We start from the raw sequence: 26,287 nt of genomic DNA, 5'->3' as shown, positions 1-26,287 counted from the left end.
TTGAACCTCAGATTCAGGAGGAGCATTGTGGTTTTTGACCTGGTCGTGGAACATCGGACCAGCTATATATCTTTATTCTTTGCAGTGTCCTGGAGGGTGTGTGGGATTTCCTCCAACCAATCTCCATGTGTTATGTGGACTTCAAGAAGGCATTTGACCATTTTCCTCACATAATTCGGGGGCGGGGTTGTGTGGGATAGCAAGTCCCTCCACAATATCAGATCTTGGTCCACATTACCGGCACTAAGTTGGGCTTTGTCAGTGAGAGTCAGACATTTCCAAGGCTCTCCTTTGTTTTGTTCATAACTTTTATGGGCAGAATTTCTTGGCACAGTCAAGATGTAGAGGGGATCAATTTTGGTGGCCTAAGGATCAGGTCTATGCTTTTTGCAGAAAATGTGGTCCTGATGGCTTCATGAGACCATGATCTCTAATTTTTGCATGAAGCAGCTGGGATGAGAATCAGCTGCTCCAAATCTGAGACCATGGTCTTGAGTCGGAAAGGGGTAGAAGTCCTACTCCGGGTCAGGGTCCTGCCCCCCTAGAGGAGTATACGTATTTCAGGGTCTTGTTCACGAGTGAGGGAAAGTGGAGTGTGAGCTCGACTGGCGGATTGGTGCTGCATCTGCAGTGATGCGGGCGTTGTACCGGTCTGTCATGGAGAAGAGAGAGGTGAGCCAGAAGGCGAAGCTCTTGATTTATCGATCAATCTTTGTGTTTTATACTGATCAGTTCCTGATGAAGTTGGTTGTGTTTTAATATAAGCAGGTAGATTTTTTGTGCATCTTTATTTTTGTCTTTTATCTGTTTGTCATTTACATCCTTACTGCTGTAGACGATTGATGCCCTCTCCCCGTATCATTGTGTTTTTGTGTAAAGTTTTTGTAGTGTGAAGTTATATCACTGCAGACGTAGCACAAACCCGCCCATTGATCTCCTGCTCCATCTTTCCCTCATTCGTGAACAAGACCCTGAAATACCTAAAACTCCACCTGGTAGGGAAGGACCCCATAACAGATTAGTGACCATTTGCTGGATATGAAGCATCAACATTAATTTTCCTCCCATTTTGTGTTTTTTGGTCATTGCTGCCCTTTTAAAACATTCAGTTTGCCAGATTCTCAAAAAAACTACCCCATCAATACTAATCCATTTTCTTTTGTTTTGGTCAGATAATCTCGTTTGTTCATTTTTCTTTTTAGAAACATTTTTACTGAAACTTGATGACCCCCCCCCCCCACACACACACACACGCTTCTTTATCAGTTAAAATAGTTTGCAACAATGTTTGATAATGAAGGATTTTATAAATGAGCTGATTGGCAGACTTTCTTCAGTATTTTTAAGCTATTTGGTTCCACCTACTGGTGAACAAAGCTCACTGCTACTCTTAAGACAACAGCATGAATGAAAAACACCACACCAATTTATCTTCATTCATTTTTATTCATACTATTTTATATATTCTATGTTCATTGGATATATATATATATAATTTTTTTTCATATGAATATTTACAAACGGCACTGTTGCCAGTAGCTGATAAAGTCAATGAGGAAAAGCTGGTAACAAAGTTCAGTGCCATGCTGAAAGCTGTTTAAATCAAAACCAAAAAATGGGAAATGGCAAAAAAAAAAAAAAAAGTGGTCTTCAAATGATGCATCAGACTGTTTTACTTGTTTTTTTTCTGCTTTGTGCAAATGTAGTGTTTTTGCTTTAAACAGCAAAATCGACTCGCAAAATAAAGCAGCTGTGCACAAATTAAATTAGGATTAAAACACACATCGCTATGTACACCAACACAATGGACTGATGCTTTCTGAGATGAGGGGAGCAGATCCAGATAATCGTATTTAGAATATCAAAGTACAACCATGCATTTGCCGTGATCACACATTCGTCCGGTAGCTTGTCTTCCTCACAACACAAAATAAAAACTGATTAGAGCAAACATACATACAGTAAATGTCTTTCATTCATCCGTTCAGAGGTTACACTTTGGAATTAATGGCTTTTGGAGAAAACAAATGTAAAAAAAAAAATCATTGACAAATCAATGTTTGCACTGTATACATATACATTTATATTTTAAAGAGCCTATTAGGTACTCCTTCCTTTTAAAAAATAAAAAAATGCATCCAACTAAGAACCTCCAACACACATGCATTTGTGTGTATTTGTGTGCAACAAGCAAAGCTATCCTTTCTATAAATACAGTAAACTTTATGTTTCTCTGCAGCCCCCACGTGGCCAACTCAACCATGACAGGATAAAAAAAATAACTTCATACATTCAACAGACGGGCACGGGGTTGGTCGAATACGGGGCAGGGGGGTGGGGGCCGGTCAGAGGCAGGTCCAGGTAGAGGATTTCAGTGTCCCCACTTAGGAAGCCTTCATGGGTGCACCTTGAATGAGAGCAGCTCCTCGGAGTGCATGTTGTTGAGCGACCGCAGCTCAGGAAGTTTGAGCAGCAGCTTAGTGAAAGTGGTGGCTGACTCGTCGCCGTGGTTCTGCATCACCAGGTTCCGCAGCGCCCAGATCAGTTTGTCCTGCAAGGCCTCCACTGAGTTTAAATTCTGAATCCCAGAGTGATCTGCACCAGACCAAAGAGAGAGGGGGGGGTTAACACAGGCGATGATCACAGGTGGTGGATCTCCAATAGGAGAGGGGAATGTTTCAATCCTACCGGCTGAGACGAGCACCACTGCAGTGAAGAGGCTCATTTCATCCTGGTTGAGCCGCAGAGCCGCCAGCTTCTCGCTGAACTCGCACATGGAGTTGAGCAGCTCGCCGGCACCCAGCGATCGCAGCGTGCCGAGGCTGTATTGCTTACCGCTCAGAAAGGTGACCGTCTGCTCGGCCATGTTGAAAAGGGAGGCAAACCGGACCATCAACACCTGGGAATCAGGAGCAAAACATTCAAGTTACTTGATTTGACACCGGAGGAAGCAAACGTCAGCTGAACAGTGAGTTCTGGTGTCATTTCATCTTTGTTAGCAGAGTAAATATTTATCCAGCACGCGGCTCTGTTAGAAGAGCCTGCAGCCTCCGACTGCCCTCTCACCTCGAATGTTCCGGCTTTCAGCAGGCTCACTTGGTCGTGTTCAGAGAGGTCACGGAAGCCTGGGATCTTCTTGGCAAACTCCACCACCTCCCGCACGGCGGGGGTGAAGCTCATGGAGAACTCTTCCCAGATCTCTTGGCTGGGCTTGTTGGGGTCCACGTAAGGTGAAGTGTTCATGGGGCAGACCTTTAGACACAAGGAGGACATGATGAGATACAAATGTCTTCTAGATGTGTGTTTTAGATCAGGAGACGACCCTCAGGCGTCACTCACCAGGTATGCTCTGCTCTTCACACAGCTGTTTGGTCTGTCGGAACCACTGGAGGTGGATTGTGCGTTGAAGTCATGCGGTTTGTGGCTGTGCTGCTGCTGTTGGTATGCTCCTGTCTCGTCTCTGAAGGCAGAGTTGGAGACGCTGCTGCTGTACGGACAGCGCTGGTAGCTTCCTGCAGCTGAGTTGTCGTTGTTGTTCCAGCAGTTGAAACTTTGCTGCTGCTCCTCCGCGCGGCTGTTGCAGCCCGTCTCCAGGGCAGCCGTGCCAGGTGACGAGGAGAGTTGATCCTGAGTCTGTGACCTCTGCTGGCTGAAAGGAAAGGCCTCTTGGTGCTGTCTGCTTATCGTTACCACGGCCTCGTCCTCGCTGCTGTCCGATGCACAGGAAGAGGCTGAGCTAGAGTTGGTGTCCATGGAAACCACTGACTCAGAGTCCTGGGGGCACTGAGGGGAGGACGGGTTGGAACACGATGGAAATTCAGAGGTAGAGGAGGAGGAGGAGGAAGAAGAAGAGGATGAGCTGGCGTCGCTGCTCATGGCATCCATGGGTAGAGAGGAGCTCTGGTCGCTGTGCAGCATATTGTGCAGCTGGCTGTTTTTGCTCATCATGTTGTTCATGGCATTCTGCATCTCCAGCAGCATCCTCTGCTTCTCTCTTTTTGGGATGCGGCCAAATCTCACAGCTAAGAACAAAAACAAGAAACATGAGATCACATCTACCTTTAAAAGCATCTCTTGAGAATTTTTCAGATGCCATTTGGACCCAGACACATACCGTCTCTAGACATGCCGACAGCCAGACACTTCTTGAAGCGACACTGCTGACAACGGTTCCTGTTGATCCTCATGATGGTGCAGTTCTCCATCTTCAGACACTTCTTATACTGGATGTTCTGCTGGATGCTTCTCCTGAAGAAGCCCTAAAATACCACAGGGAGCATTCGCCAAGTGAGTGTGTGCAGAAGCATAAAGAAGACAAATTCATGCTAAAGAGTTCAAGCTTCAGCTAACCTTGCATCCCTCACAGGCGTGGACGCCGTAGTGGAAACCTGAGGCCACGTCGCCGCACACCTTGCACAGCAGCACCATACCGTTAATTTCTGCAAAGACGAATAAAGATTGAGTGAAACGTTCAAGACAAACGTTCAAGACAATGCCATCTGCGTGTCTGCAGGAAGGTAGAAAATCTTACTGGTGATGCTGCACTTCGTGGAAGTGGTGGAGCGACCGGTCTTCTCGGAGCCCGGGCCGCGCTTTGCGGGTGGAGCAATATCCACTACCATGCCCACGGCCCTACTGGGCAGCGAGGATCGAGGCACAGCCGGTGATGCTGACGCGTAGCTGCTGTTCACACAGGACTCCGAGGTGGAGGCAGAGCTGGATGAAATGTAGGCAATGACTCCTCCTGTTGAGAGGAAGGAACGTCCATTAAAGATAAATAAACAGCAGCAGCTTACTCCAGTTGCTCCAAGTTAAAGTGTAACTCTGGCGATAATGACTCATGTATAAACTATTCATAGAAAGCGGGGGTGGCTGTGACACACCCAGCGTGTTTGTACATGTGTGTTGCTGTTTGCTGGTTGGTTAGTTCCCTGCTGCTTTTGACCTGCTTTATCACCTCCAGTGCTGGTTGGATAACAGGGTTACATAACATGTCCAGGTCTCTGCTGTCCACCAGACAGGGTCACTGAAGCACCAGGGCAAGTCTCACACACCTAACACGAAATACACGTGTGTGTGTGTGTGTGTGTGTGTGTGTGTGTGTGTGTGTGTGTGTGTGTGTGTGTGTGTGTGTGTGTGTGTGTGTGTGTGTGTGTGTGTGTGTGTGTGTGTGTGTTCACAAAGTAGCTTCAGTTATTAGTCAAAAACTTTTTTTAATAATTTACTTTTTTTCATTCTGAGTCATGAATGTTTTGGGTTAAAATCTTTAAATGTGGTGAATTTCCACTAATAGAAACATCTGTGTGTTTCTTGTAAAGACAGAAGGTTGTTTTTCTTGTTTCTGTTCTTTTTAAACCTCAGACTGATTACCTAACCTCAACCATGACTGTTCTCTCTCACGGCCCACCCACACGTGGATCTGTCATGAATTTCTGCAGAATCTGGGTCAGCCGCCACGGTCTCTCCCCGGTCTCACGTGGACAGCGCAGAAACGCTCACTCCTGGATTATGCAATGCTCTACGTCACGGACTCCTCTCTGGCCAATCGGAGGAGAATTCCGCTGACGCGTGCGCGCAGAGAGGACCGCCCCTAGACCAATCAGCGCGCAGCAGCTGGGACAGTGTACACAGAGGCACATGGTTTGGCTACAGCGTCCATGTGAGCCGGATCGGGAAGTGGAACACTGTTGTTGTGTCAAATGTAAATGTAGCAGCGCCACTGGTGCTCCTAACCCCGATCTATGTTCCTAACCCCGATCTATAAAACACACACCCAGAAGAAGCGTCTCACCGCAGTCTGAACACGCAACACCACCTTTACATGTGCCATACATGTTATTAGCATGTTTGTAATTAAAACAGCAGTTTGCACTGGCGTCTACACGTAATTTGTAACAGTTAAATGAGACAAATGATTATTTTAAAATCATGAATCAACTAATGAAGGCATGGCTGATTATGTGTTATTTCCCACTGATGAGCTCTAACATCAATGCAGCAAGTCCGCACCGTGCACAAAAATCCAGGTTTTAACATTTTACTGGGACACTGGGTTCTTACCGGGTTTGGCGGTTCCGACGTCCTCCGGCATCGCTGGATGTGGAAGAAAAACTGTCCCAGAAGATATTTGAAACTAAATCCAACACTGTCAGAGGCAAACTGCGCCGATCAGCCCGGATCAGAGCCGAAACTGGAGCTTCTTCTTCGGTAGATGATGTGCAGCCTTGAGCCAATGATTCATGGAAGAGAGCGAGGTTCTTCCAGAGTTCTGTTTTCTGACGGAGAGCGGTTCTGGATCAGAGGAGCTCCCCCTCTTGTTGTGTGTGACTGACTGCGGGTTAGTCAAGAGAACTAAATGTTCTCAATAGTGGACCATGTGACCCATTCGTCGGCCACGCCCCTCCACCCGGCAGCTCGGCTCACTTTAACCCAGTGACACACTTTCAGGACGCCGGAGGGGGCGGAGCCAGGCGTCGTAGCGGCGTAACGCAGCAGTCACGTTGCAGAGCACAACGTGAAGTCAGCCGGGTGCGTGCTGCTGCTGGATGAGCTCGGTTCTGTTGAGCTGAGCCTTCATAGTTGAAGTAGATTTATTTACGTTCCCTAGAAAACATGGTGTTACATGGTGATTTGACTCGTTTTTATTAGAAATGTTAGTCATTTATGACTGTTTTTAGTCTAAATCTGTTTGTTTACTATTGAATTGTCACACGTGACGATCTTATCAGCCGCACAAAACCCTGCTGCACGTGTTTTTGCGCACTAGCCGCAAATACTTTCGAAATACTTTTTAACTCTGAGACAGTGAGCTTGCTGTGTTTTTCCTTGTCAGTAGGAAAATGTTAGCATCACAAATAGAACAAAGGCTACAAAAATAGACCAGATAAAAAAAATAATAAAAAAATAAACCACAATAAAAAGCTGGAAGAGAAGTGTGTGATGATTCAAGTCTAAATTATCTAGAAACGTTGGAGAATAATTTTAGAAGATGACAATTTTCTCAAATACCTAGTGTGTGTTCCGGCTGTGTTCCCGGAACACATCTGAAAAAGTAGCAGACTTGTCTTGTAGGGGCGTATCCACTAGTTTGATCACGATGCATCGATTCAGCGGACTGTATTTTGATGTTTGCAGTTAAATCAACCTCAGTCTCAACCATTTCCAACCATTTGGGATCCACCTGGTAAGCCATCATGTATATGTGTTAATACCTAGCCTGGCCATGACCCATAGACAGCTCAGTCAGGGATAGTATCGACGGTTGTCTTTCAAACCGTCTCCATACGCAATTGGACAGTGCTAGGACCAGTCAGAGCAACAATGTGAAATCATATCAACGGAAATCAATGGTGCAGTCTGCCATACATCATCCTTTTTTCAAGGTAAATGACTTAAGTACCTCTGCTCATGTCTCAAAGAAAAGCTCACGTCTAAAATGTCCAAAGTTGATGCCAAATATATTTCAAACAAGCACCTTTCCTGAGTTTCCATGGTTGTTTTGCTGTCACAGCTCTGCTATCATCATTTAAAACAAAAGCTTAGCTGTAATGTTGCTGAGCCCGCTTCACGTCTCTACAAGCCGAGCCAGTGGTAGACCTGCTGAAGCTACAGTGTTTGTCTAGGTGTCTAGGCCGTCAGTCGATATGAAACAATATTACAAGTGGACACGGTCATTTCTGACTGCTCGCCATGATGCTGGAACAGGTGGAAAACAGCATGTCAGCAAAACTTCACAATGAAACATTTCAAAGTGTTTGCTACATAGCCATTCTATCGATTTTTGCATTTAGGATCGATGAGCATATAATAGTTCTATTGTTACCCTGTCTTATTTCAGATATTTGAGTGTTTCAGGTTCGTTTGTGTGAGACTGAAGCCCTGAGATCATCCAGCCGTCGGCTCCAGAGAAGAAACAGTTTGTTCTGATGCTTCTGGACCTTTGCCCCATGAGTAGTTCTGGCACTGGTGGGTGAGGGTGTTCCTCCATCAAGTCACAAATGGTAAAAATTAACTGTGCTTTAGGAAAGTACTTTGTCATGTTCATAGATGAGTCTAAATGCATTTTTATGTAGGAAAGCTTTTCAAAATGAACATTTCAATTCAATTGGCTTGAAAATGAATAGAAATAGATGTGAACTTATTTTACTTTCTGTATTGTGACTTGAGCAAAACTGAATTCATGTTTTTAGTAAAAGTACAACTCTGCTGCTTGATTTGGAAACCGTAAAATCTCTCCAGTTTGTGAGTTTGGTTTTTTTAAACCGATTAATCGTATGCAAGCTCTCCTGGAACAGGTTAAAAACAGGGTATTATTATAAAATAAACACAAGAATGGTTAAACATCAGACTCCAAAACAAAAGCTCCGGGCTTTCTTCATCTGATTCAGAACAAAAAGCAGAACTTAGTGTTTTATCACGTTTTATTTCACTTTACAACTCAAACCACAGGTGGTGCAAAAGCAAGTCCTTGACATTTATCAGTTAAAATCAGCAGTCGTTACAGCCTGTTATCCTCGTTGTTTTACAAATCAGCTGCTTTGGCTATTTTTAATCTCCAAGCCAAGCTGCCACCCCAAAAAAATAAAATAATGTAAATTATTAACATTTATGCCTGTGGAAACTGGAGTTTGGTGTTTGTACAGCATTAGCAGAGGTTTTAAAATGAGTTGCTTATTGTTAGCTCAAGTCTCCTTTTGTTTTTCCTCGGAAAAGGATCCAAGATGGTTTAAAACCATTTGCACATGAGCAAGGCGGTCACCAGGGAGAGTATTTGTTCACCAGATCGGCCTCAGTGGAACAATCGGCACCATTTCTGAGTTGAGACATGAATGACTAATAAAAGTGTCTTAATGAATAGCGGTCTACTGTCATCCAGAATGTTTACTTTGGTCTTAAACTGCATCCAGCTGTAAAAATCATTGTCTTATTGAGCTTCTTCTGCAGCGTGAACGTTTCCTGCTGAACTCTGGTGTTGACCTGAAACCTGAAGATGGATGACCCTTCTGACCCCCCGACTCATCACGGGCTATGTTGGGTAACCGCTTTCTTCAGCACTCACTATTATTAACTAGTCACTTCGCCACCAGGTCAGCATTTAAAAACTTTGACCCCAAAGATGTTTATCTACATACAAACAATAAACAGCGTCAAGCCGCAGCTCCAAATCAAACATCAGAGTAACGAGTTTTATCTGAAACAGGAAAGTTTAATCAGCGGGTTGAAATAAAAGCTGCAGCAGGTCTCAGCGTGATGCCCTTGAGTTTCTAACTCCTCACACTTTAACAAAATACACAGTAACAATGCAAAAACAGCTTGGGGAGGGGTGGGGGGTGGGGGTAGTAAATAAAATCCAAAACAGGATGTTCGTTTAGTTCCTTTATTACCATATTTGTGGAGATAACTTAATCAGGGAGCAAAACATAGACCAGACAATAAAGTACTAAAAATCTGAGATAGAAATAACCCACAACCACCCCACCCCTCCTCCTCCTCTACCCAGCGGGTCTATGTGGCGTATCTCTTTGTCCACTGTTTGGCTGTTCGGTCATGTTCGGCTCTGTTAGTCGTGTACTGGGTGGCGATGCTTCCTACCAGCGGATCGGCTGCATGGGGAAGAAAATAAATGTTTATTTTAAACAAATTTGTAAATCTGAAAAAGGTTTTAATGAAAAGGAATCTCACAAGACTAGAGATTTATTCTGTGGGAATGAGTGACATCTCCATCTCTGAAGCTATAATCTGTATATTTATACCAAAACTGGATTGTTTTTGATTCAAACACAGAAAGAGCTGAACCCACAGAAATCAGATGTAATGAAAACCATCCCTGATGCAGACGTAAACCAAAACACAACGAAAGGACAGGGCATCCAGCATTTTTGATGAACTATAGCTGGAAGCTTGAGATCCAGCCACCCAGCCTGTGGTCTCACCTGGGTTACAGTCTGTGAGCAAGGAGCAGATGGACAGCAGCACCTTGGAGATGGTGAGGGCGGGGCTCCAGTTGTCCTTCAGGATGTCCAGACAGATCACCCCCTGACTGTTGATGTTGCAGTGATAGATCCTCGTACGGAACGTCACCTGCAGACACAAGCAGGTTGGAAAATTATTTTCAGATCTACTCGCATGCTTTTTTATAAAATCGCCAGGAAGCCTCAAATATGAGCGTTTGATGATATTTTCCTCTCATAACTGATTTAACACAATAAGTCAAACTTTAAAAATAAAGAATAGTGGTTGTTAAACTTGAATGCAGCAGGAATTAAAGGTGGAGCAGAGCTGAAACACTGGAGATTAAAGCCCCCCTAGTGGCTGAACCCAGGTACTGGAGAGACTTTCAGTTTTAAAGCTAAAAAGCTCTCAAGTCTTTAAATCCTTCAGAAATGGGATAAAGAACTCCAGAGTCACAGACCACCTCAGACACAAACAATAGTCTTGTCCGAGAAGAAATGATCCCTAAAAAAGTAAAGTTACATAAATGCTCCAGATTCCTTTGGGTAACTATTAGAAAAGGTCCTGAAACTGTTTGACTGAGGGGTCAGAGGTTGTTAGGAGGCACTCACAAATAATTCATCATCCTTAAATTAAAAAGGCCACCAGTCCCAGTTCTAATGCTTAAAATAAGCCTCCAGGCTTGTATGTTTAAAACACGCACACCAGAACAAAAAACCTGTCATTGTGTTAAATATGACCAGAGGCTGCTTAGACCTCTTTATCAGTGCGTGATGCAGAATCAGCTGTTTGTCAACAGTCAGTGATTCTCTCACACACACACACACACACACACACACACACACACACACACACACACACACACACACACACACACACACACACACACACACACACACACACACACACACACACACACACACACACACACACACACACACACACACACACACACACACACACACACACACCCCATCACCTTCTGTACAACACAGACAACGCAGATGCATGAGTCCTGCTGCTGTGAGGGAAAAGTCCATAAAGGAGCCGTTATCTGGGGAAACTGGGCTGTAAATATGGACGTTACTGGGACGGTAGCGAGCTCCGCCTGCATATTTAATGAGCTGCTACCAGAAGAGTACTCGATCACTTCATCATGGTCCTTTGGTTGTGTGGTACAGTGGAAACCATTTAAACATCCATCTCTAGATTTCTGGGATCAGATGCGGTAAAGTCAGAAATGTACCTCTGCGTTGCCGTTAGCAACCATCAACAGAAACCTGAAGACAGACCAAGTTTGTTCAGTTTAAACTCATCTGGTCAAAAAAGAATCCGCTCCACTTGGCCACTACAAGCAGTGTCCAAAAGAACCTCTAATAAAAGATTTAAGTCCAGCTGTTTCCTGTTTGTGGGACTCTCCAACAATACATTGAACTAATCTACAGCAAATATTAGTGTCTACAGACAATCCCTTTATTTATAGTACATAAAACATTCTTTTCTAATGACTGTATCTAAATGCGCTACACTTTTCTATTTTATGACATAAAGTATGCTTCTGAAAACGTAAAAGTAGAGCCAATAAACACTGACGAGGTTATTAGTGCAAACATGATGACAGTGAAAGACGCACATCCCATCGGCAAAGCAGAGGAGCGAGCCGTGGCTGAAATAGCTGACTTCTGTCTGGAGCCTGTTATTAAAAGAGACAACAAGCTTTTCTGGTAGAAATATACAGCCAGCCTTCCCTAGATGTCTCGACTACAGTACCCGTAGGTCGGTGCCACCAGCTCATCGAAGCAGGTTTTCAGCAATCAGTCCACAACGTCCTATGTTGAAGCTGGTAAACATGCTGGTTTTTCAGGCAAAAGGTCTTTTTATAAGCTGCTGTTTAAAAGTTAATATTATGTGTGTTATGTTGTTATTGTTCTAGTAATAGTGTTTGTTATTCAGTTTCTGAACAGTGAAGGTCCAAACCAACAGCTCAGTAATTCCACTTGAGGTTTAATGTCGTAGTTTTTAAATTAGTCCCAATAACGCCGTACATCTTGGTCAAATAAGGCAGAAGCTTGACGGTATTAAAATTTGGATACCGCCCAAGCCTAATATAAAGATATAAAAACAATTCATGGAATAAGAGAAAAACAGACAAAAACAGCCACGGGTACAGCAACACCTGCTCGAAGTCAGCTGATGATTAAAATCTGCTCTTCCCTGGACACGATTGTGTGTAGGAGTTTTTAAAACCACCTGTTTCCTAATTAAAAATGCAGTTCTCACACACACCACTACCTTTGGGGGTTTAAAGGGGTAATCTGGCGTGAAGGCGATGTCCAGAAAGAAGACCCCTCCCTCGTACACGGAGCCGGGCGGTCCCAGGATGGTCGATCTCCACTCATAAATGTTGTCTCCTTTAGGGCCGGCGCTGCAGGCAAGAACATTACAGTCAGTCAGAAGAAACTGTTTCCCAGTTTTTCCCCTAGGAACCCATTGACCAATATCTTTGATTTAATTTATTGTTAAGAACATCAAGATGCATTACAGTGAACATTATAATAAAGTAAATTTTTCTAGTGCAGAGAGGAGACAACCCATAGAAGCACTGATTTGATCTCATTTCAGAGAATAGAACAGATCAGATGCACCTAATAAATAAAATTACTAAAATAAACTCAGGAATCTGTTTCTTTGCTTCACTGTTCTGGTGCTGAAAATATCACTAATGCAGATCAAAGGAGATACACAGATGAATGCACCTCTTATTTATTATTTGGAAATTAGTGGGTGTGGTTTACATCAATAAATTATTTTAAATCTGAAATTGATATGGATTGATCAGAAGTTGCTATGTGTGTTGTTTATTTGAAAACTATTTACAGAGCAGCCTCAGAATTGAGATTAAATATTTTTGATCACAATAGTAAAGGAACTATTACAGAACAAGTTTTTCAATAAAATCAGAAGATTAATATTTAAGTGCATGAATTAATGCATCTGAACTCATGCAGTAGGAACTAGGAAATATGAAATACTAGAACCATTTTATTTTAATTTGATTAATCTGATTTTTTCCTAACGTTGTTGGCATTTTTCCCACACACAGTTAAACAAAACAATGTTGATTGAGGTGTGTGTGTGAGAGAGAGGGAGAGAGTTACAATAATAATAAAAGAAAAACCCGACCGGAGCGGAGGCAGTGACCGACGCATGCACGAGCCGTTTTCAGCTCTGTCTTGTCAAATGCATCACGTACGTTACGAAAAAAGTAACTTTAAATATTCAACCAAAAAAGAGGCGAGCTGAAGAAAACCTAGGGAGCACTGAAGAAACGTGAGCAACAGTGAAGCAAGCACAGAGAGATCCGTTACTGTCTGTGTGTGTGTGTGTGCGTGTGTGTGTGTGCGCCAGACAGACTGAACTCCCGGCTGCAGTTTTGTGTGTAGGGAGGGGCGGGCGCTCTATGTGACTGGCCAATCACAGAGCGCGAAGACAGTCAGTTACCCAATGAGGATTTTCCTTCAGCACGATTACAGATATTTACGAGTTTTACTCGTTTCATGCTCGTATTCGTCAAATGCTTTATCCGTATTGAATACTCGTCTGAAATGTGTATCCGGCTCATCCCTAGCTGTAACCACCCTGCCCTGCCTCCTCCTCCTTGTTGCCTGCCGGTGTCAGTACTGGATCTGCTCGGGTGCAGGATCGGCTTGGGGTCCTTTGACTACCGATGATGTCAAAGTAGTTGAATGGCTGAACATGAAGCTTATGGAAGTGACGTTATGATTTTGATTGGTCAGAACAAATTTGCGGTCGTAGTCTTAGCGGTTGTTGTCCTGTAGTCCAAAAATCAACAGTTTTTGGAGAAAATATGTTTGAGTTTCTAAAGGAAAAGTAAAATATAAGTGTAACCCGGGTTATCTTCCAGGGTTATTGAGCCTAAATTCCTTTAAAAAATTCTCCATTGTTAGGAACCGTTTTTCGTTAGTATAAAAAATTACGAGGGTTACTTGAACGCAGCATGGAGCCGAGCTGCGCAGCCCTCCCCACACCGGAGAAAAAAAACGTTTTTGTCCGTTAGGCTGAACAGGTGAGCAGAAGTTCAGCTAACTGCCGTCAGCGATGCAATAGGTGACTGGAAGCTTCTAGAAATGTAAGGTTCATCACTTAAGAAGGGTTTAAGATTATTTGTGAGAAGTTTTTATTGAAACAAAAGTGTTTTATGATTATAGAGTGTGTTCGCTACTGAAGGAGGAGCCGTTAGAAGTAGACCTCGATTTGTTTTTTGAAGAAACCCTTTGGTGAGTTAATCTAATGTTTCATGGACTGAATGTATATGTAGATGTGAAACAAAGTAGAAAAAAATGTTGATGTAAGCTATGCTAAGCTATGTTCTGTGAAATATATGTATGTTTTTGACCATTTGTGACGGTCTCGTGTAGCCACATTTTTAAGCCACCCGGCTAGCTGTTAGCTCAGTTTCTGTGAGTAGATGTGTTAAACTGTTGAGAAAATGAATTGTACACAAATTTCCTGTGAAGATAAGGTGATTTGTTTTGCTTTTATATTTATTTTGTTAATGAAATCTACTTTTCCAAGTATAGTTATTTTGTGAGTTTGGAAGATAATAGAAAACAGACAGTGACATTATTATAATTTTGTTGCATATGTTTTATGCAGGCTTGTTGATTGAGGTTTAAATCACCTTTTCCTGCCTGGAAAGCCAACACATTTAAAGACTCAGATGCACTGCTTTGGTCCACTGGGGAGGTATTAATACTCATGGGTGCCACATCCATGGCAGGATGTCTTCATCATATCCTGTCTCATCAAAGATGTGGTAGGATCATTTAAGACCTCTACACGATTCAAAGGACTAAGGTTTTTTTCCCTTCCTGAGTGAGGGTTTGGACACTTTTTTTGGCAACTTTCCAACATTTTAGTGGACTGAATTATCAATTTGCCCAAAAGCAAGAAGACTGTGTGACATAGTCCTGAACACTTTGTTAAAGGACAATTGGTTTTATTTATTTATTTATTTATTTATTTATGTATTTATTTATTTTTTTATTTTTTTTTTATTGTCTATTTATTGATTGTTCAATTTTTATCATTCCTTTAAGAGCTCTCTAGGAGAGGGAATTTAGCATTTATTCCCTTTATGATGAATATTACAAATTGTTACATATTTCAATATATTTAATTTATTGAATTGATTGTTGTGTGTGTGGTTTGTGGGTTGGAGGTTTCAAACTTCAGGTAATGAGATACTACTGCTAAGAACCCAGAAATAGAGTTCAAAGGAACAAAAAGCAAGAAACCTTAGTAAATAAGACAGATTTGATCCTGTAGCTCCCACAACACTTTAACCTTGAAGAAGTATTCCACGCTGATATATTTGAATACACATACTCAGTCTTTCAGGGAGCCACAGGTTACATAAGCAAATGATAAACTGTGACCCTCAAAAGCTCTTGATGTTGATGAAATGGGGCAAAATAAAATATAATAACTTTATTTAAATACACCAAGCAATATTTTGAGTCAAAGAATGTATTTAGATAACAACTAAGGAAATATACAGACAAACTCCACATTAATACAGATATGGCTTCACATATAAGAACTGTGCTATTTTTTGTCAGTCCGATGTTGGTTTTATGCAGTTTTACATTCTTTACAAAACAAAGATAATATGGTGTTTTATTAACAAATTACAATTATAAAGAAAACATTTAGGTGTTAACAAACAAGAATTTATTAACAAAACTGCTGATGTCTTTCCAAAAAGTATGTGTGCGAGCCGAGTAGATTTGCAGTAATGTGACGTCATCGGCAGTCGAAGGACACCGAGCAGATCCTGTACCGACACCGGCTGTGATCACAAGCAACAACAGAGTAGTTCCCGCTGCTTCTTCAGGAAACAGTGCAAAATAAATAAAATATTTAAAAAATCAATAAAACTTGGGATCTTGTAGGCGTGGTGCTAGGATTTCAGCCATGGCAACGCCTATGTAAGAGAAACACTGGTTAGTGCTGCACCCATGTTGTTCTTTCCATCCATCCATATTCATCCGCTTATCCAGAGACGGGTCGCGGAGGCAGTTGCCTATGGTGAGGCCCAGACTTCCCTCTCCCCAGCCACTTGGGCCAGCTCCTCTGGAGGAATCCCAAGGCGTTCCCTGGCCAGGTGAGAGACATAGTCCCTCCACCGTGTCCTGGGTCTACCTTTAGGTCTCCTCCCGGTTGGTCATGCCCGGAAAACCTCACCAGGGAGGCGTCCAGGAGGCATCCTGACCAGATGCCCGAGCCACCTCAACTGGCTCCTCTCGATGAGAAGGAGCAGCGGGTCTACTCAGAGCCCCTCCCGAATGACCGAGCTTCTCACCCCATCTCTAAGGGAGCCCAGCCACTCTGCGGAGAAAACTCATTTCGGCCGCTTGTATCAGCGATCTTGTTCTTTCGGTCACTACCCAAAGCTCAAGACCATAGGTGAGGGTAGGAACGTAGATCAACCGGTAAATTGAGAGCTTCGCCTTCTGACTCAGCTCCCTCTTCACCATGACAGATCGGTACAACACCCGCATCACTGCAGATGCAGCACCAATCCGCCAGTCGAGCTCACGCTCCAGTTTTCCCTCACTCGTGAACAAGACCCTGACATACTTAAACTCCTCTACTTGGGGCAGGACCTCATCCCTGACCCGGAGAAAGCAATCTCCGCTTCATAAATCGGAGAATAACGAGAAAGTTTCTCAGCTGCATTTTAGTCACATCCCGCCCTCACCACACCCACTTACTGCCATAAATAGTCAATGCAAAGTGTCTTGTGGATCTCATGCATATACATACGCCAGCTGTTGCAGCGCTCCGCCAATGACATGGCGACCGTAGCTCAAGGCAGATCAAGGAAGCGCAATTTCACAGAAGCAGAAATTGAGGTACCTGTGGGTGAGGTGGAGAAATGAAAGGAAGTGCTTTTGCAAAACAAATAAGAGAAAATCCACGGAGTGGCACAGCGTTTCTGAAGCTGTCAATGTTGTGAATTCTTCAGAGAGATCTGTGGTGGATATAAAAAAAATGGTCCAATCAGGATTCGATCCTCAGACTCCCAGGTGAAAGTCACGCGTGCTAACCAGTCAGCCAAACAGAAATCTCCCCTGTACAAGTAGCCAGGGCGCATGATCAATCGGGTCACAGTGACAGGACGCTCACACTGTCACAGATGCATGACTAGGGCTGGGACAACGCGTCGACGTTATCGATTACGTCGACATGTAAAATACGTTGACGCAAATAATAACTGAGTCGGAATGTGCACGTGCTGATTATGAGAATCGGCGAGAGCTGAAAATGTGGGAGAGCGCTAAATGGCCGCAGTAAAAATGTTAAAGACAATGTACCACCTGCTAAATGTAGCCGTCGTGGACATTACAATATTGTTGAAGTGCTTGCAAAAGCAAAATGACAACGGACTCTTGATTGTCAAGTTTAATGCCTCATCCTGTTTGAACGTTATTTTTTATACATCATGCTCATCCAGCTTGTTGATCTTATAGACCATCTAATGACTACAAAAATGTGCAGCATTTTGTGTTAACAACCTCTTTAACAAATCTTATAGATTAAATATTTTGAAAAAACACTGAAATACAGATCTTCAAATTTTTATTTTGATATTATGCTTTTTACATAAATATTTTTGTAATTATTTTAATTTATCTGTGTGTTGTCTGTGTGATTTATGTTTTCAGGAACAAACAGAAAAGTCTGGAGGACTACTGTCAGAAAAGAACACCCTGCACCCCCCAGGAGGTGGCTGTACTTACTGAGAGCATCCTATCTATGATTTTGAAAGACATGAGGCCACTTGCTGTGGTTGAGGGTGAAGGATTCCAAGAAATGCTGACCACTTTTCAACCAGGTTACACTCTGCCTTCTAGGCGCCATTTTACAAGCATGATGGAGAGAAAGTATAAAACTTCAGTTGAGAAACTAAGGAATGAACTAAAAAAGGCCTCATCCAAAATTTCCCTTACCAATGATGCTTGGACAAGTCTAGTCACAGAGTCCTACTTAGGAGTAACTTGTCATTTCATCAATGACAATTGGGATCTTCTCTCCTTCAATTTAACAACACTCCCAGTTGAAGAGCGCCACACTGCAGAAAACCTTGCCTCCTGGGTGGAGAAGGTGGCAGAAAAATTCCAAATTTCCTTGCATAATGTCCTTGCCATTGTGCATGATAGTGCAAGTAACATGGTTGCAGCTCTCCACATCCTGGAAGAGAAGTTTGGAGTGGTATCCTATCAGTGTGCTGGGCATACACTGCAACTGGTTGTAAACCATGCACTGAAAGACCCCAAGATTGATAAGGCACTATCAGCTGCACGGGGCCTCGTAAAGCACATCAGGAAAAGTGAGCCAGCTAGCATCAACCTTAAGGAGAAGCAAAAACAGATGGGTGAAGCTGAGCATAAACTAATCCAGGATGTAGCTGTCAGGTGGAACAGTTCAAACTACATGACTGAACGTTTGTTGGAACAGAGATGGCCAGTAGTTGCGACGCTTTCAAATCCAGAAGTCACACAGCGTGGGAAACAGTACCTGGATCTGAAAAATGATCAGTGGATTCTTCTGGGTGAGTTGAAGGAGGTGCTCAAGCCTTATGAGCAAGCCACTAATGTTCTTGGACAATCTTATGTCACAGCCTCTGTTCTCCCCCCACTGCTGAAGGGTCTTCTGAAATCCACTCAAAACAAATCCTTTGATTCTGCCGCAGTGAACATTTTCCAGAACAGTGCAGAAGAGGAAATCATGTCAAGGTGGCAGCCAGAGGTATCTGCATTTCAAGATGGGAAAAATGTGTCACTCATTGCTGCTGCCCTCGATCCACGTTCTCGTAAACTGAAATTCCTTTCTCCAGAGGATGCTCTGAAACTGCAAGTAAGAGTACAGAAGGATGCACTTGACCTCAAAAGGGAGCAGAGATCACAGCTTCAGCAGGCATCTGTGGGGCAGGAAGCCTCAGCAAGTCCCCCAACAAAGAAGAGGTCTGTGTTGGACACTTTGTTGGGTACAGATTCTGAGGAGGAAGATTGTAATGAAAATATTGACCAGGGTGGGGACGGAGAAAATGAGACAGAGAGGAAAGAAGTACTGTTGTACTTTGGGGAAGCACCTATTCCAAGGGATAATGACCCCCTAACATGGTGGAAGAATAATGCAACAAGATTCCCCACACTGGCTACTTTAGCCAAATCATATATGGCTGTACCTGCCACATCAACACCCTCTGAAAGGCTTTTTTCTGTTGCTGGAAACATCGTCACCAAAAAAAGGGCAAGCCTGACTGCTGAGCATGTAGAAATGCTAACATTCCTTCACACCTATGCATAACTGCTTCTTGTGATGAATATGATTGGACACACATACACACACAGAGAGAAACGAGAGAAGGCAGCAAAATGGATGTTATTATTTAAAGAGCACTTTTTTGCAGAGAGCAAAGTGAATGTTATATTTTTTTTGTTCAAAGACACCATTGCTGCTGTTTATATTTTATTTATTTTTTGTTGTTTTGCACAACATTTAATTTCTTGTTAAATGCTACCTCTAAAATAAGATTGTACTACTACTTTATCTTGGATTTTTTTTATTAAAACAACAATGTAAAACTACTTCATGTGATGAACAAAAGAAAAGGCTAAATTGATTTTACTTTGAAAATGAACACTTTTTTGCAGAAAGCAAAGTGAATGTTAGATTTTGTTTGTTAAAAAACACCATTGCTGCTATTTATATATTTTTTGTTATAAATTTTCCTTGATTTATATGAATAGTTTGCACAACATTTAAGTTTTTGTTAAATGTTATCTCTAACATAAGATTGTACTACTATTACAACAACTTTATTTTTGAATTTGTGTGTTCAAATGAAGAAATTTGCATTTATTTCATTGAGATACATAAATTAGTAATAATGAAACTGCTATACAAGTCAAATAATTGGGAAATAATCAATAATTTAATCTAATCAAATTAACAAATTAATCATTAGATTAAATCGATGCATCGAAAAAATAATCGCTAGATTAATCGATTACAAAAATAATCGTTTTTCCCAGCCCTACGCATGACATTCTGTCTCAATCTGTCCCCCGATGATATTCTGCATTCCGTATTCTGCGCTTCAGGCTCTCTGTGTGTGTGTGTGTGTGTGGGGGGGGGGGGGGGGTTCTTGTTCTGTGTGAAAATGAAGCGGTACAAGTGATAATGCTGCAGGATTTCATAATTTTAACCCTTCTCAGCAGCAGCACTGCAGGTGCTCTCCATGTCCAAAATGTGCGTAAGCCAGGTCCTTAGTCAACTTAAAGTTGCGCACATTTTCCCGCTACGTTCTCTTTCATAAATCCCAAAGTTTGCATTGAAAGTTGCTTACACAGTTTTCCAACCCAGTTTTGTGCGTAAGCAAGCTTGATAAATGAGGCCCCAGGGCATTTGTGTGTGTGTTTTGGCCATTCTTAAATGCAAAAAACACAATATAAACACCATCTTGGACCGGATAACACGGAACAGTGCTACGCCCTCTATTGTCCTGGTGGGGAATTGCTTTGTAACACTCCCCAGGAGACGGAGAAGTATGGGGGCAAAACGTCTCCATTCGTGCGTCTCTCTCCCTGGTGGAGCTGACGGAGAAGTATAAATTTGGTTTCAGTACCAGGAAGGAAGCTTTTTTTTTTAAATAAGTTCAACTTTCAGTTACAGCTGTAAATACAGATCTTCAGATGAAAACGCATTTGTTTTAATATTTTAGTTCCTCTTGGAAGAACAGCTGCTTATTTAAACTGAATGTTTTGGTATTTGACATTTCCATTCAGGAAAAAGAAACTATTTGTAACTCAAACTGAGACAACACATAATTTTGTTTATTGCAACGAAGCTTCATGGTAATAGATCTGATAACAGTGGGAAGCCTGATTAGTTACCTTTACTGTAGGTGGTGCCATCTAAACCTGCTTTATTCTGCTGTTGGAATTCAGTTCTTCACTGGATTCAACTCTCCCACGGTACTCAGGAAAAAGCAACACAGAAGGCCCATTTCATTTTTTTGGAACATCTGGGTCATTTTGCTGGACCTTCGTTACGTTCACCAGGCCGACTCAATAGGGCCACTTTTGAGAGCTTTTCAGGAACCAACCTAGAACCTGAATTGGAGCAAGTACGAGGAAAAGGCCCGGTAGTGCCGCTGGACGGGACTTGTTGTTACGTTCTGCTGATTGGTTGGAGAAACAGCTGATAGGACAGAGCTATAGAATTTTCCCTCTCCCAGAAGTGTCCCTGAACTCCTGTAGTGAAAACACGGTAATACTGGCCCCTGTGAGGGACAATCAGTAGGACGTGGAATATCCCAACACAGCCTCACCAGCTTGGCCCCGCCTCCTCATTCTAGACACATGTTCTTGTGAAACCAGGAGTCAACCAGTGTTGTTGTGTTAGGCTCAATACCAATACTCACACTTCCACCCTTGTGCCCTTCAATTGCGCATTCCTGTCCAGGGGCACAAGGTGTACCAATCCTCAAGTGCGGAAATTGACCACACCCCTTTTGCACACTTGATGCGGACTTGGGCAAAGGGTATTACCCACAACCCATTGCTGTGAAGGCATTTTGAAAAGACTGAACAATGGCTCAAGTGCCTTATTTGAAAATATGTATTTTCAAACAAAAGAAGTTCATTTTAAGACGACTAATGATATTTATATGAATAAATATCATTACTGAATGTTTAAGATTAAAATTTAATGTGAACAGCAATGAATGTAAATTGTGTCAACTGTTTAAAAATTGTTAATAAAGCTTTTTTAAAAAGTAGCACAAACAGCAACCGGCATCCCTGCATGCACAGTGGTCGATGATGCAACGGCCACTGTCCCAATTCAGCACACAGAGCCTTACTGCACACTTCCTCTAAGCGCACTTCACAGAAGACACAGGGTGCAGTGTGGGTATTGGAACTGTGAACTGACCTATAATAATGATTTTACCTGTTTCAACATTTAGGAAGTTTGGATCAGCCAATATCAGGACAAAACTCTGATCTGTCGTGCTGGTGAGTACATAAAGAACCATAAAACCGTAAACTCACCTGCAGTTTGGCGGAGGGTCCAGGGTAATTTCAGCCAGCTCTTTTTGAATTCTGCAAATGTTACAAAAATCAATTACTGATGGAAGGATCAGAGGTGGAATTACTCAGAATCAAACAAAGTGATTAAAAATAAATATGATCTAGTTAACATGGCATCAGAAAACTAACTTACACACCTTAATGCTGTTTGACTGTTTTTGTAGAAAAGAATGTTGAATGAGACTGAAACTGTGAAGATTTTTTTTTTTTTTTTTTTTACTGAAGAAGAAACTGGTACTTCCTTAAAAACATGGTTTACAACACTACTCTGGCTTATAGAAGCAACCGCCTAAGCACAAATTAAACTAGTTCCTCTTTGACCATCAATGTGTTTTTTTCACTGTTAAATAAATACACAAGGGGAAGTCATGAAAACAAATTCTACTGTCGTTTACTCATGTTTCTGAGCTTATCCTGCCATCAGCAGCTACTAAAAGTTACATATTTATATGTAAACAACATTGTTGTCTTAAGGGGTTTTAAACAGACATGAATCTAATGAGCAACAATAATCTGCCCATTGCTGTATGACAGATTTCTTTTAACCTTTTGGCGCTGGTGGAAAGCAGCTTGGAGGTCTTGCTCATGCTGGTTTTGTTCTCCCGTTTCTTCTTGAAAGCTGTATCCTTGTGTCTGTTTTGGCTGGAGGAAGGTGGTGATGAGGATGAGCTGGTGCTGGCACGGGAATCCTCATCCGACATACCGGTTAGGATTGGAGAAGAGCCGCAACCTGAGGAGAAATGGGAGGAAATCTGAAAAGTGAAAGTAACCCAAAAATGTGGAGCACTTGTGAATAAAGGTAGGTAATAGTATTTTCCTTTTGGGAGGTTTATGTTTCTGAACACATTTTCAAATGTGTAGTGTTGACAAAAACAAAACATCTGGTTTTTATCAGGATTAACAAAACAAGCTGGAATAAAAATGAACAAACCAAGTGCTTAATAATGGGGAAAACAGTCTTATTTTTTAAAAGGTTTTTGTGGAAATTATTTATTTGAAAATGTTAATTTTCTAAACATTTATGCACCACCTTTCCTTGATATAGCCTAGCAGCAATATATATATATATATATATATATATATATATATATATATATATATATATATATATATATATATATATATATATATATATATATATATATAAGTCTGAATAAAATTAGAAAAAATTAAGATATTGAAAACATTTACATCCGAAAGAATAAATTAAATCCAGGATGTGATCATGTGCAAACCATGGTGCAAACACAAAACATTACACATCAGTTAGCTAGCTTGTTTGTTTTGATCTCATGTTGCAGACATGAGATAGGATTCTCGCGAGATTTCACAGCGATTCGCCTTCTGTTTTTTTTTTCGTTAGGTAACGCTTTCCGCTACGGTTAACAGTCTTTAGCCTTAGCTAGCTCGTGGTTAACATTAAATATGGTAATTTTGTATCGTAAGCTATAAATTAAAACGTGTCTGATGGTATATACACGCCATATGTTTCTTCAAATCACCTTTCTTCGTGAGCACTATCAGTAATCCAGCATTAGTCCTCCCCGCTTCATAAAAAACTTAACTGGTAACGAAGACTCGGGCCTCAAGTCTTTGTGGATAAAACAATAATAACGTGAAATTAGACGACGGCTGTGTTGTCAGCTCTCGTTGTGAACCGCTGCCTTTGGCATTAAGACACATATAAATGTAACAATTAAAGGTTTGAAGCAAGAATGAGAAAAAGAGGACCGCTCCAGCACATAGACGCAGCCCTTCCCCCCGTGCTGCTGCTGACTCGACCTCGAGCGTTTTGTTTTTCTTTTTCTCGTTTCTGTCGCCGCGCATCAACATCAGCTGGGAACGCAAACATGTTGGGAATCAGCGCAGATTTTCACAATGCCGAACTAAACGCTTGAACGGAACCATTCATCTCGCTCGTGAAACTTACCCACTCTTTGTGTCTGGACCTCCGCCACCGTCAGGCTGCCTGCTGCCTGTCGTCCTCTGCGGAACGGAAGTAGCCTTCCGCGGCTGCGGGAGGCTGAACAGCTCCGGTCCTGCTGGGGAAACTGGGCCGTCCGCGGCGTGTGTCAAAGCTTCACATCAAGTACATTTAATTTAAACAAGATTAGTCTCCCAGAGGAGCTGTACAGCAGTGCTCCGATGACACCCAGACAGCACAGGTGGCCTAAAAGTCACGCACTGCAGTGCACTTGTTAAAGGTGACAGCAAATAAATCAAAAGATAAAAAAAAGTAGTTCAACTTCTAAAAAATGATTCATATCTGATCTGAAAATCTAAACATTGAAGGATAAAAAGGAAAGTGAAACGTTTTGATGATGATCAGAAATGTGTAACAACTTGAGCCGTCACTAGATCAGCCACAGAAAATAACCACTTAGACTGACCACGTCTGATGACTGATCTGAGAACTTCGTCACGAGATTTAATTATGAAAATAGCATCATCATCATCTTGAAAGTGTTTTATTATTCACAGTTTCGAGAGGTTAAAGTGGAGGCAGAGCTTTAAATTGTGTTTTTGTTTTGTGATCTTTACATTTCATAGAATAATTTAATCTGCATCTAAATCAGTTACAATTTACACTGTAATAGATTTGTTTTGACAAATAGGATCCATCCATTAGACCCTAGCATGTTAAATTATGAATTAACCTTGATTAATCATGTGCAATCTGACATGGTGGTGGTCATGTGGTGGTCTGGGCCTGCTCTAATGTAACGATGGAGCTCTAGTACAATGTCTGACCTTTGATCTTCAGCAGATCATTTTATGCTAGAAAATACTCAAATGTGGCTGAAATCAGACGATTCTGTAAAGAGCGTGGCAGAACTCCTCCATAGAGAGATGCGACAGACTGGTTACCAGTATCACTAACGCTTGCAGATAGTTTCTAGATTAACGTCTTATTAGGTGGAAGGTTTGTTCTGATCCTATACCAGCCTCTACAAATCCTACAGAACTGAAGATCTGGTTAAAATGACTGGTTACCATCTGTAGATTGCAGATATTTGTTTCTGCTTCCTTTAAGGTTCTACCACAGCATTAATATCAGGGTAAGGTCTGGGTCTGGACCAGGACTGGATCACTGCAGAATCACAGTTCAGTTCTTTACACACTTTCAGCTGTCAGACATTTGGTTTCCCCTTTTATTTTATTTTTCCACGAGTTATTTTAGCAGGTTTTCATTAACAGCAGTTTGTTTTTTTAAATGAAAACAGTTTATTTGGTTGTTTTTTTACTTTCCATTTTACACGTGTTAGAAATAAAATCCAACCAAAAAAAAGAAACAGAGATATAAAACAGGAGAAGATAAAAGGTTTGATTGCATGCTAATGGCGATACAATCACAAAAAGACCCAAAACATGTACAAGATGGGCTTTTCTATCTTCCTACCTTTTACAACATGCAGGATTATCTAAATACAGCATCTTTAAAAATAAATCACCAAGGAATTTAGACAAAATGCGTAGACAAACATCCATCCATTTTTGTCACTTAATCCGGGGTCGGGTGATGGAGGCAGCAGCCTAAGCAGCGGCCCAGACCTCCCTCTCCCCAGCCACTTGGGCCAGCTCCTCCGGGAAAATCCCAAGGTGTTCCCTGGCCAGCCGAGAAACATAGTCCCTGCAGTGCGTCCTGGGTCTTCCCTTGGGTCTCCACCTGATTGGAAGTGCCCAGAAAACCTCACCTGAGAGCATACACGTGGCATCCCAACTAGATGCTCGAGCACCTTAGCTGGCTTCTCATCAATGTGAAGGAGCAGCAGATCTACTCTGAGCCCCTCGCGGGTGACTGAGCTTCTCACCCCTCTTAAGGGAGAGGCCCAGCCACGCTGCTGAGAAAATTCATGTCGACCGCTTGTGTCCGCAATCTCATTATTTGGTCACTACTCAAAGTTTGTGACCATCGGTGAGGGTAGGAACTTAGATTGACCGGTAAGTCTTCACCTTCTGGCTCAGCTCTCACTTCACAACAGATCACTCGATCTCACGTTCCATCTTTTCTTTTTTGTGAACAAGACCTCAAGATACTTAAACTCCTCTATTTGGGGCAGGACCTCATCCCTGACCTAGAGAAGGCATTCTACTCTATTCCAATTCAAGACCATGGTCTTGGATTTAAAAGGAGTCGATTCTGTGAACCG

At 42.1% G+C, this 26,287-nt stretch overlaps 3 protein-coding genes across 5 annotated transcripts in view; all 3 read right to left on the bottom strand.

Moving 5' to 3' along the window:
• Positions 1-26,287, bottom strand: part of septin7b (septin 7b) — a 537,254-nt gene that overhangs the window by 100,565 nt on the left and 410,402 nt on the right. The gene's annotated exons all lie outside the window — the stretch shown is intronic.
• nr1d2a (nuclear receptor subfamily 1, group D, member 2a) lies at positions 1,427-6,354 on the bottom strand. The gene is made up of 8 exons (XM_015949795.3): positions 6,061-6,354; positions 4,532-4,744; positions 4,351-4,439; positions 4,115-4,259; positions 3,340-4,022; positions 3,067-3,252; positions 2,689-2,899; positions 1,427-2,595 (listed from the first exon to the last, which is right to left on the bottom strand). Exons 1-8 carry the CDS (start codon positions 6,089-6,091, stop codon positions 2,396-2,398), a joined length of 1,758 nt encoding a protein of 585 aa, XP_015805281.1. The 5' UTR covers positions 6,092-6,354; the 3' UTR covers positions 1,427-2,395.
• On the bottom strand, positions 9,363-22,837 carry LOC107379174 (ubiquitin-conjugating enzyme E2 E1). The gene is made up of 5 exons (XM_054740866.2): positions 22,683-22,837; positions 22,098-22,148; positions 12,244-12,376; positions 9,933-10,080; positions 9,363-9,602 (listed from the first exon to the last, which is right to left on the bottom strand). The coding sequence occupies exons 1-5, from the start codon at positions 22,835-22,837 to the stop codon at positions 9,505-9,507; spliced, it is 585 nt and encodes a 194-aa protein (XP_054596841.1). The 3' UTR covers positions 9,363-9,504.

The sequence above is a fragment of the Nothobranchius furzeri genome, chromosome 5 (assembly GCF_043380555.1).
Source record: "Nothobranchius furzeri strain GRZ-AD chromosome 5, NfurGRZ-RIMD1, whole genome shotgun sequence".
NCBI classification, from domain to species: Eukaryota; Metazoa; Chordata; class Actinopteri; order Cyprinodontiformes; family Nothobranchiidae; genus Nothobranchius; species Nothobranchius furzeri.
The sequence above is the reverse complement of the archived record's forward strand: the minus strand, read 5'-3'. Positions and strand labels throughout refer to the sequence as shown.

What these genes read in the sequence shown, in the direction of transcription:
- LOC107379174 (XM_054740866.2), bottom strand. Translation starts at nt 22,837, where the DNA reads ATGTCGGATGAGGATTCCCGTGCCAGCACCAGCTCATCCTCATCACCA. An exon ending in ACCCCTTTAAACCCCCAAAG is followed by an intron (nt 10,081 to 12,243) that starts GTAGTGGTGTGT and finishes TTGTGTCTGCAG; the next exon opens with GTGACGTTCCGTACGAGGAT. An exon ending in GCTCACAGACTGTAACCCAG is followed by an intron (nt 9,603 to 9,932) that starts GTGAGACCACAG and finishes TTCCCCATGCAG; the next exon opens with CCGATCCGCTGGTAGGAAGC.
- nr1d2a (XM_015949795.3), bottom strand. Translation starts at nt 6,091, where the DNA reads ATGCCGGAGGACGTCGGAACCGCCAAACCCG. An exon ending in TGAAAGCCGGAACATTCGAG is followed by an intron (nt 2,900 to 3,066) that starts GTGAGAGGGCAG and finishes CCTGATTCCCAG; the next exon opens with GTGTTGATGGTCCGGTTTGC. An exon ending in AGTGGTGCTCGTCTCAGCCG is followed by an intron (nt 2,596 to 2,688) that starts GTAGGATTGAAA and finishes GGTCTGGTGCAG; the next exon opens with ATCACTCTGGGATTCAGAAT.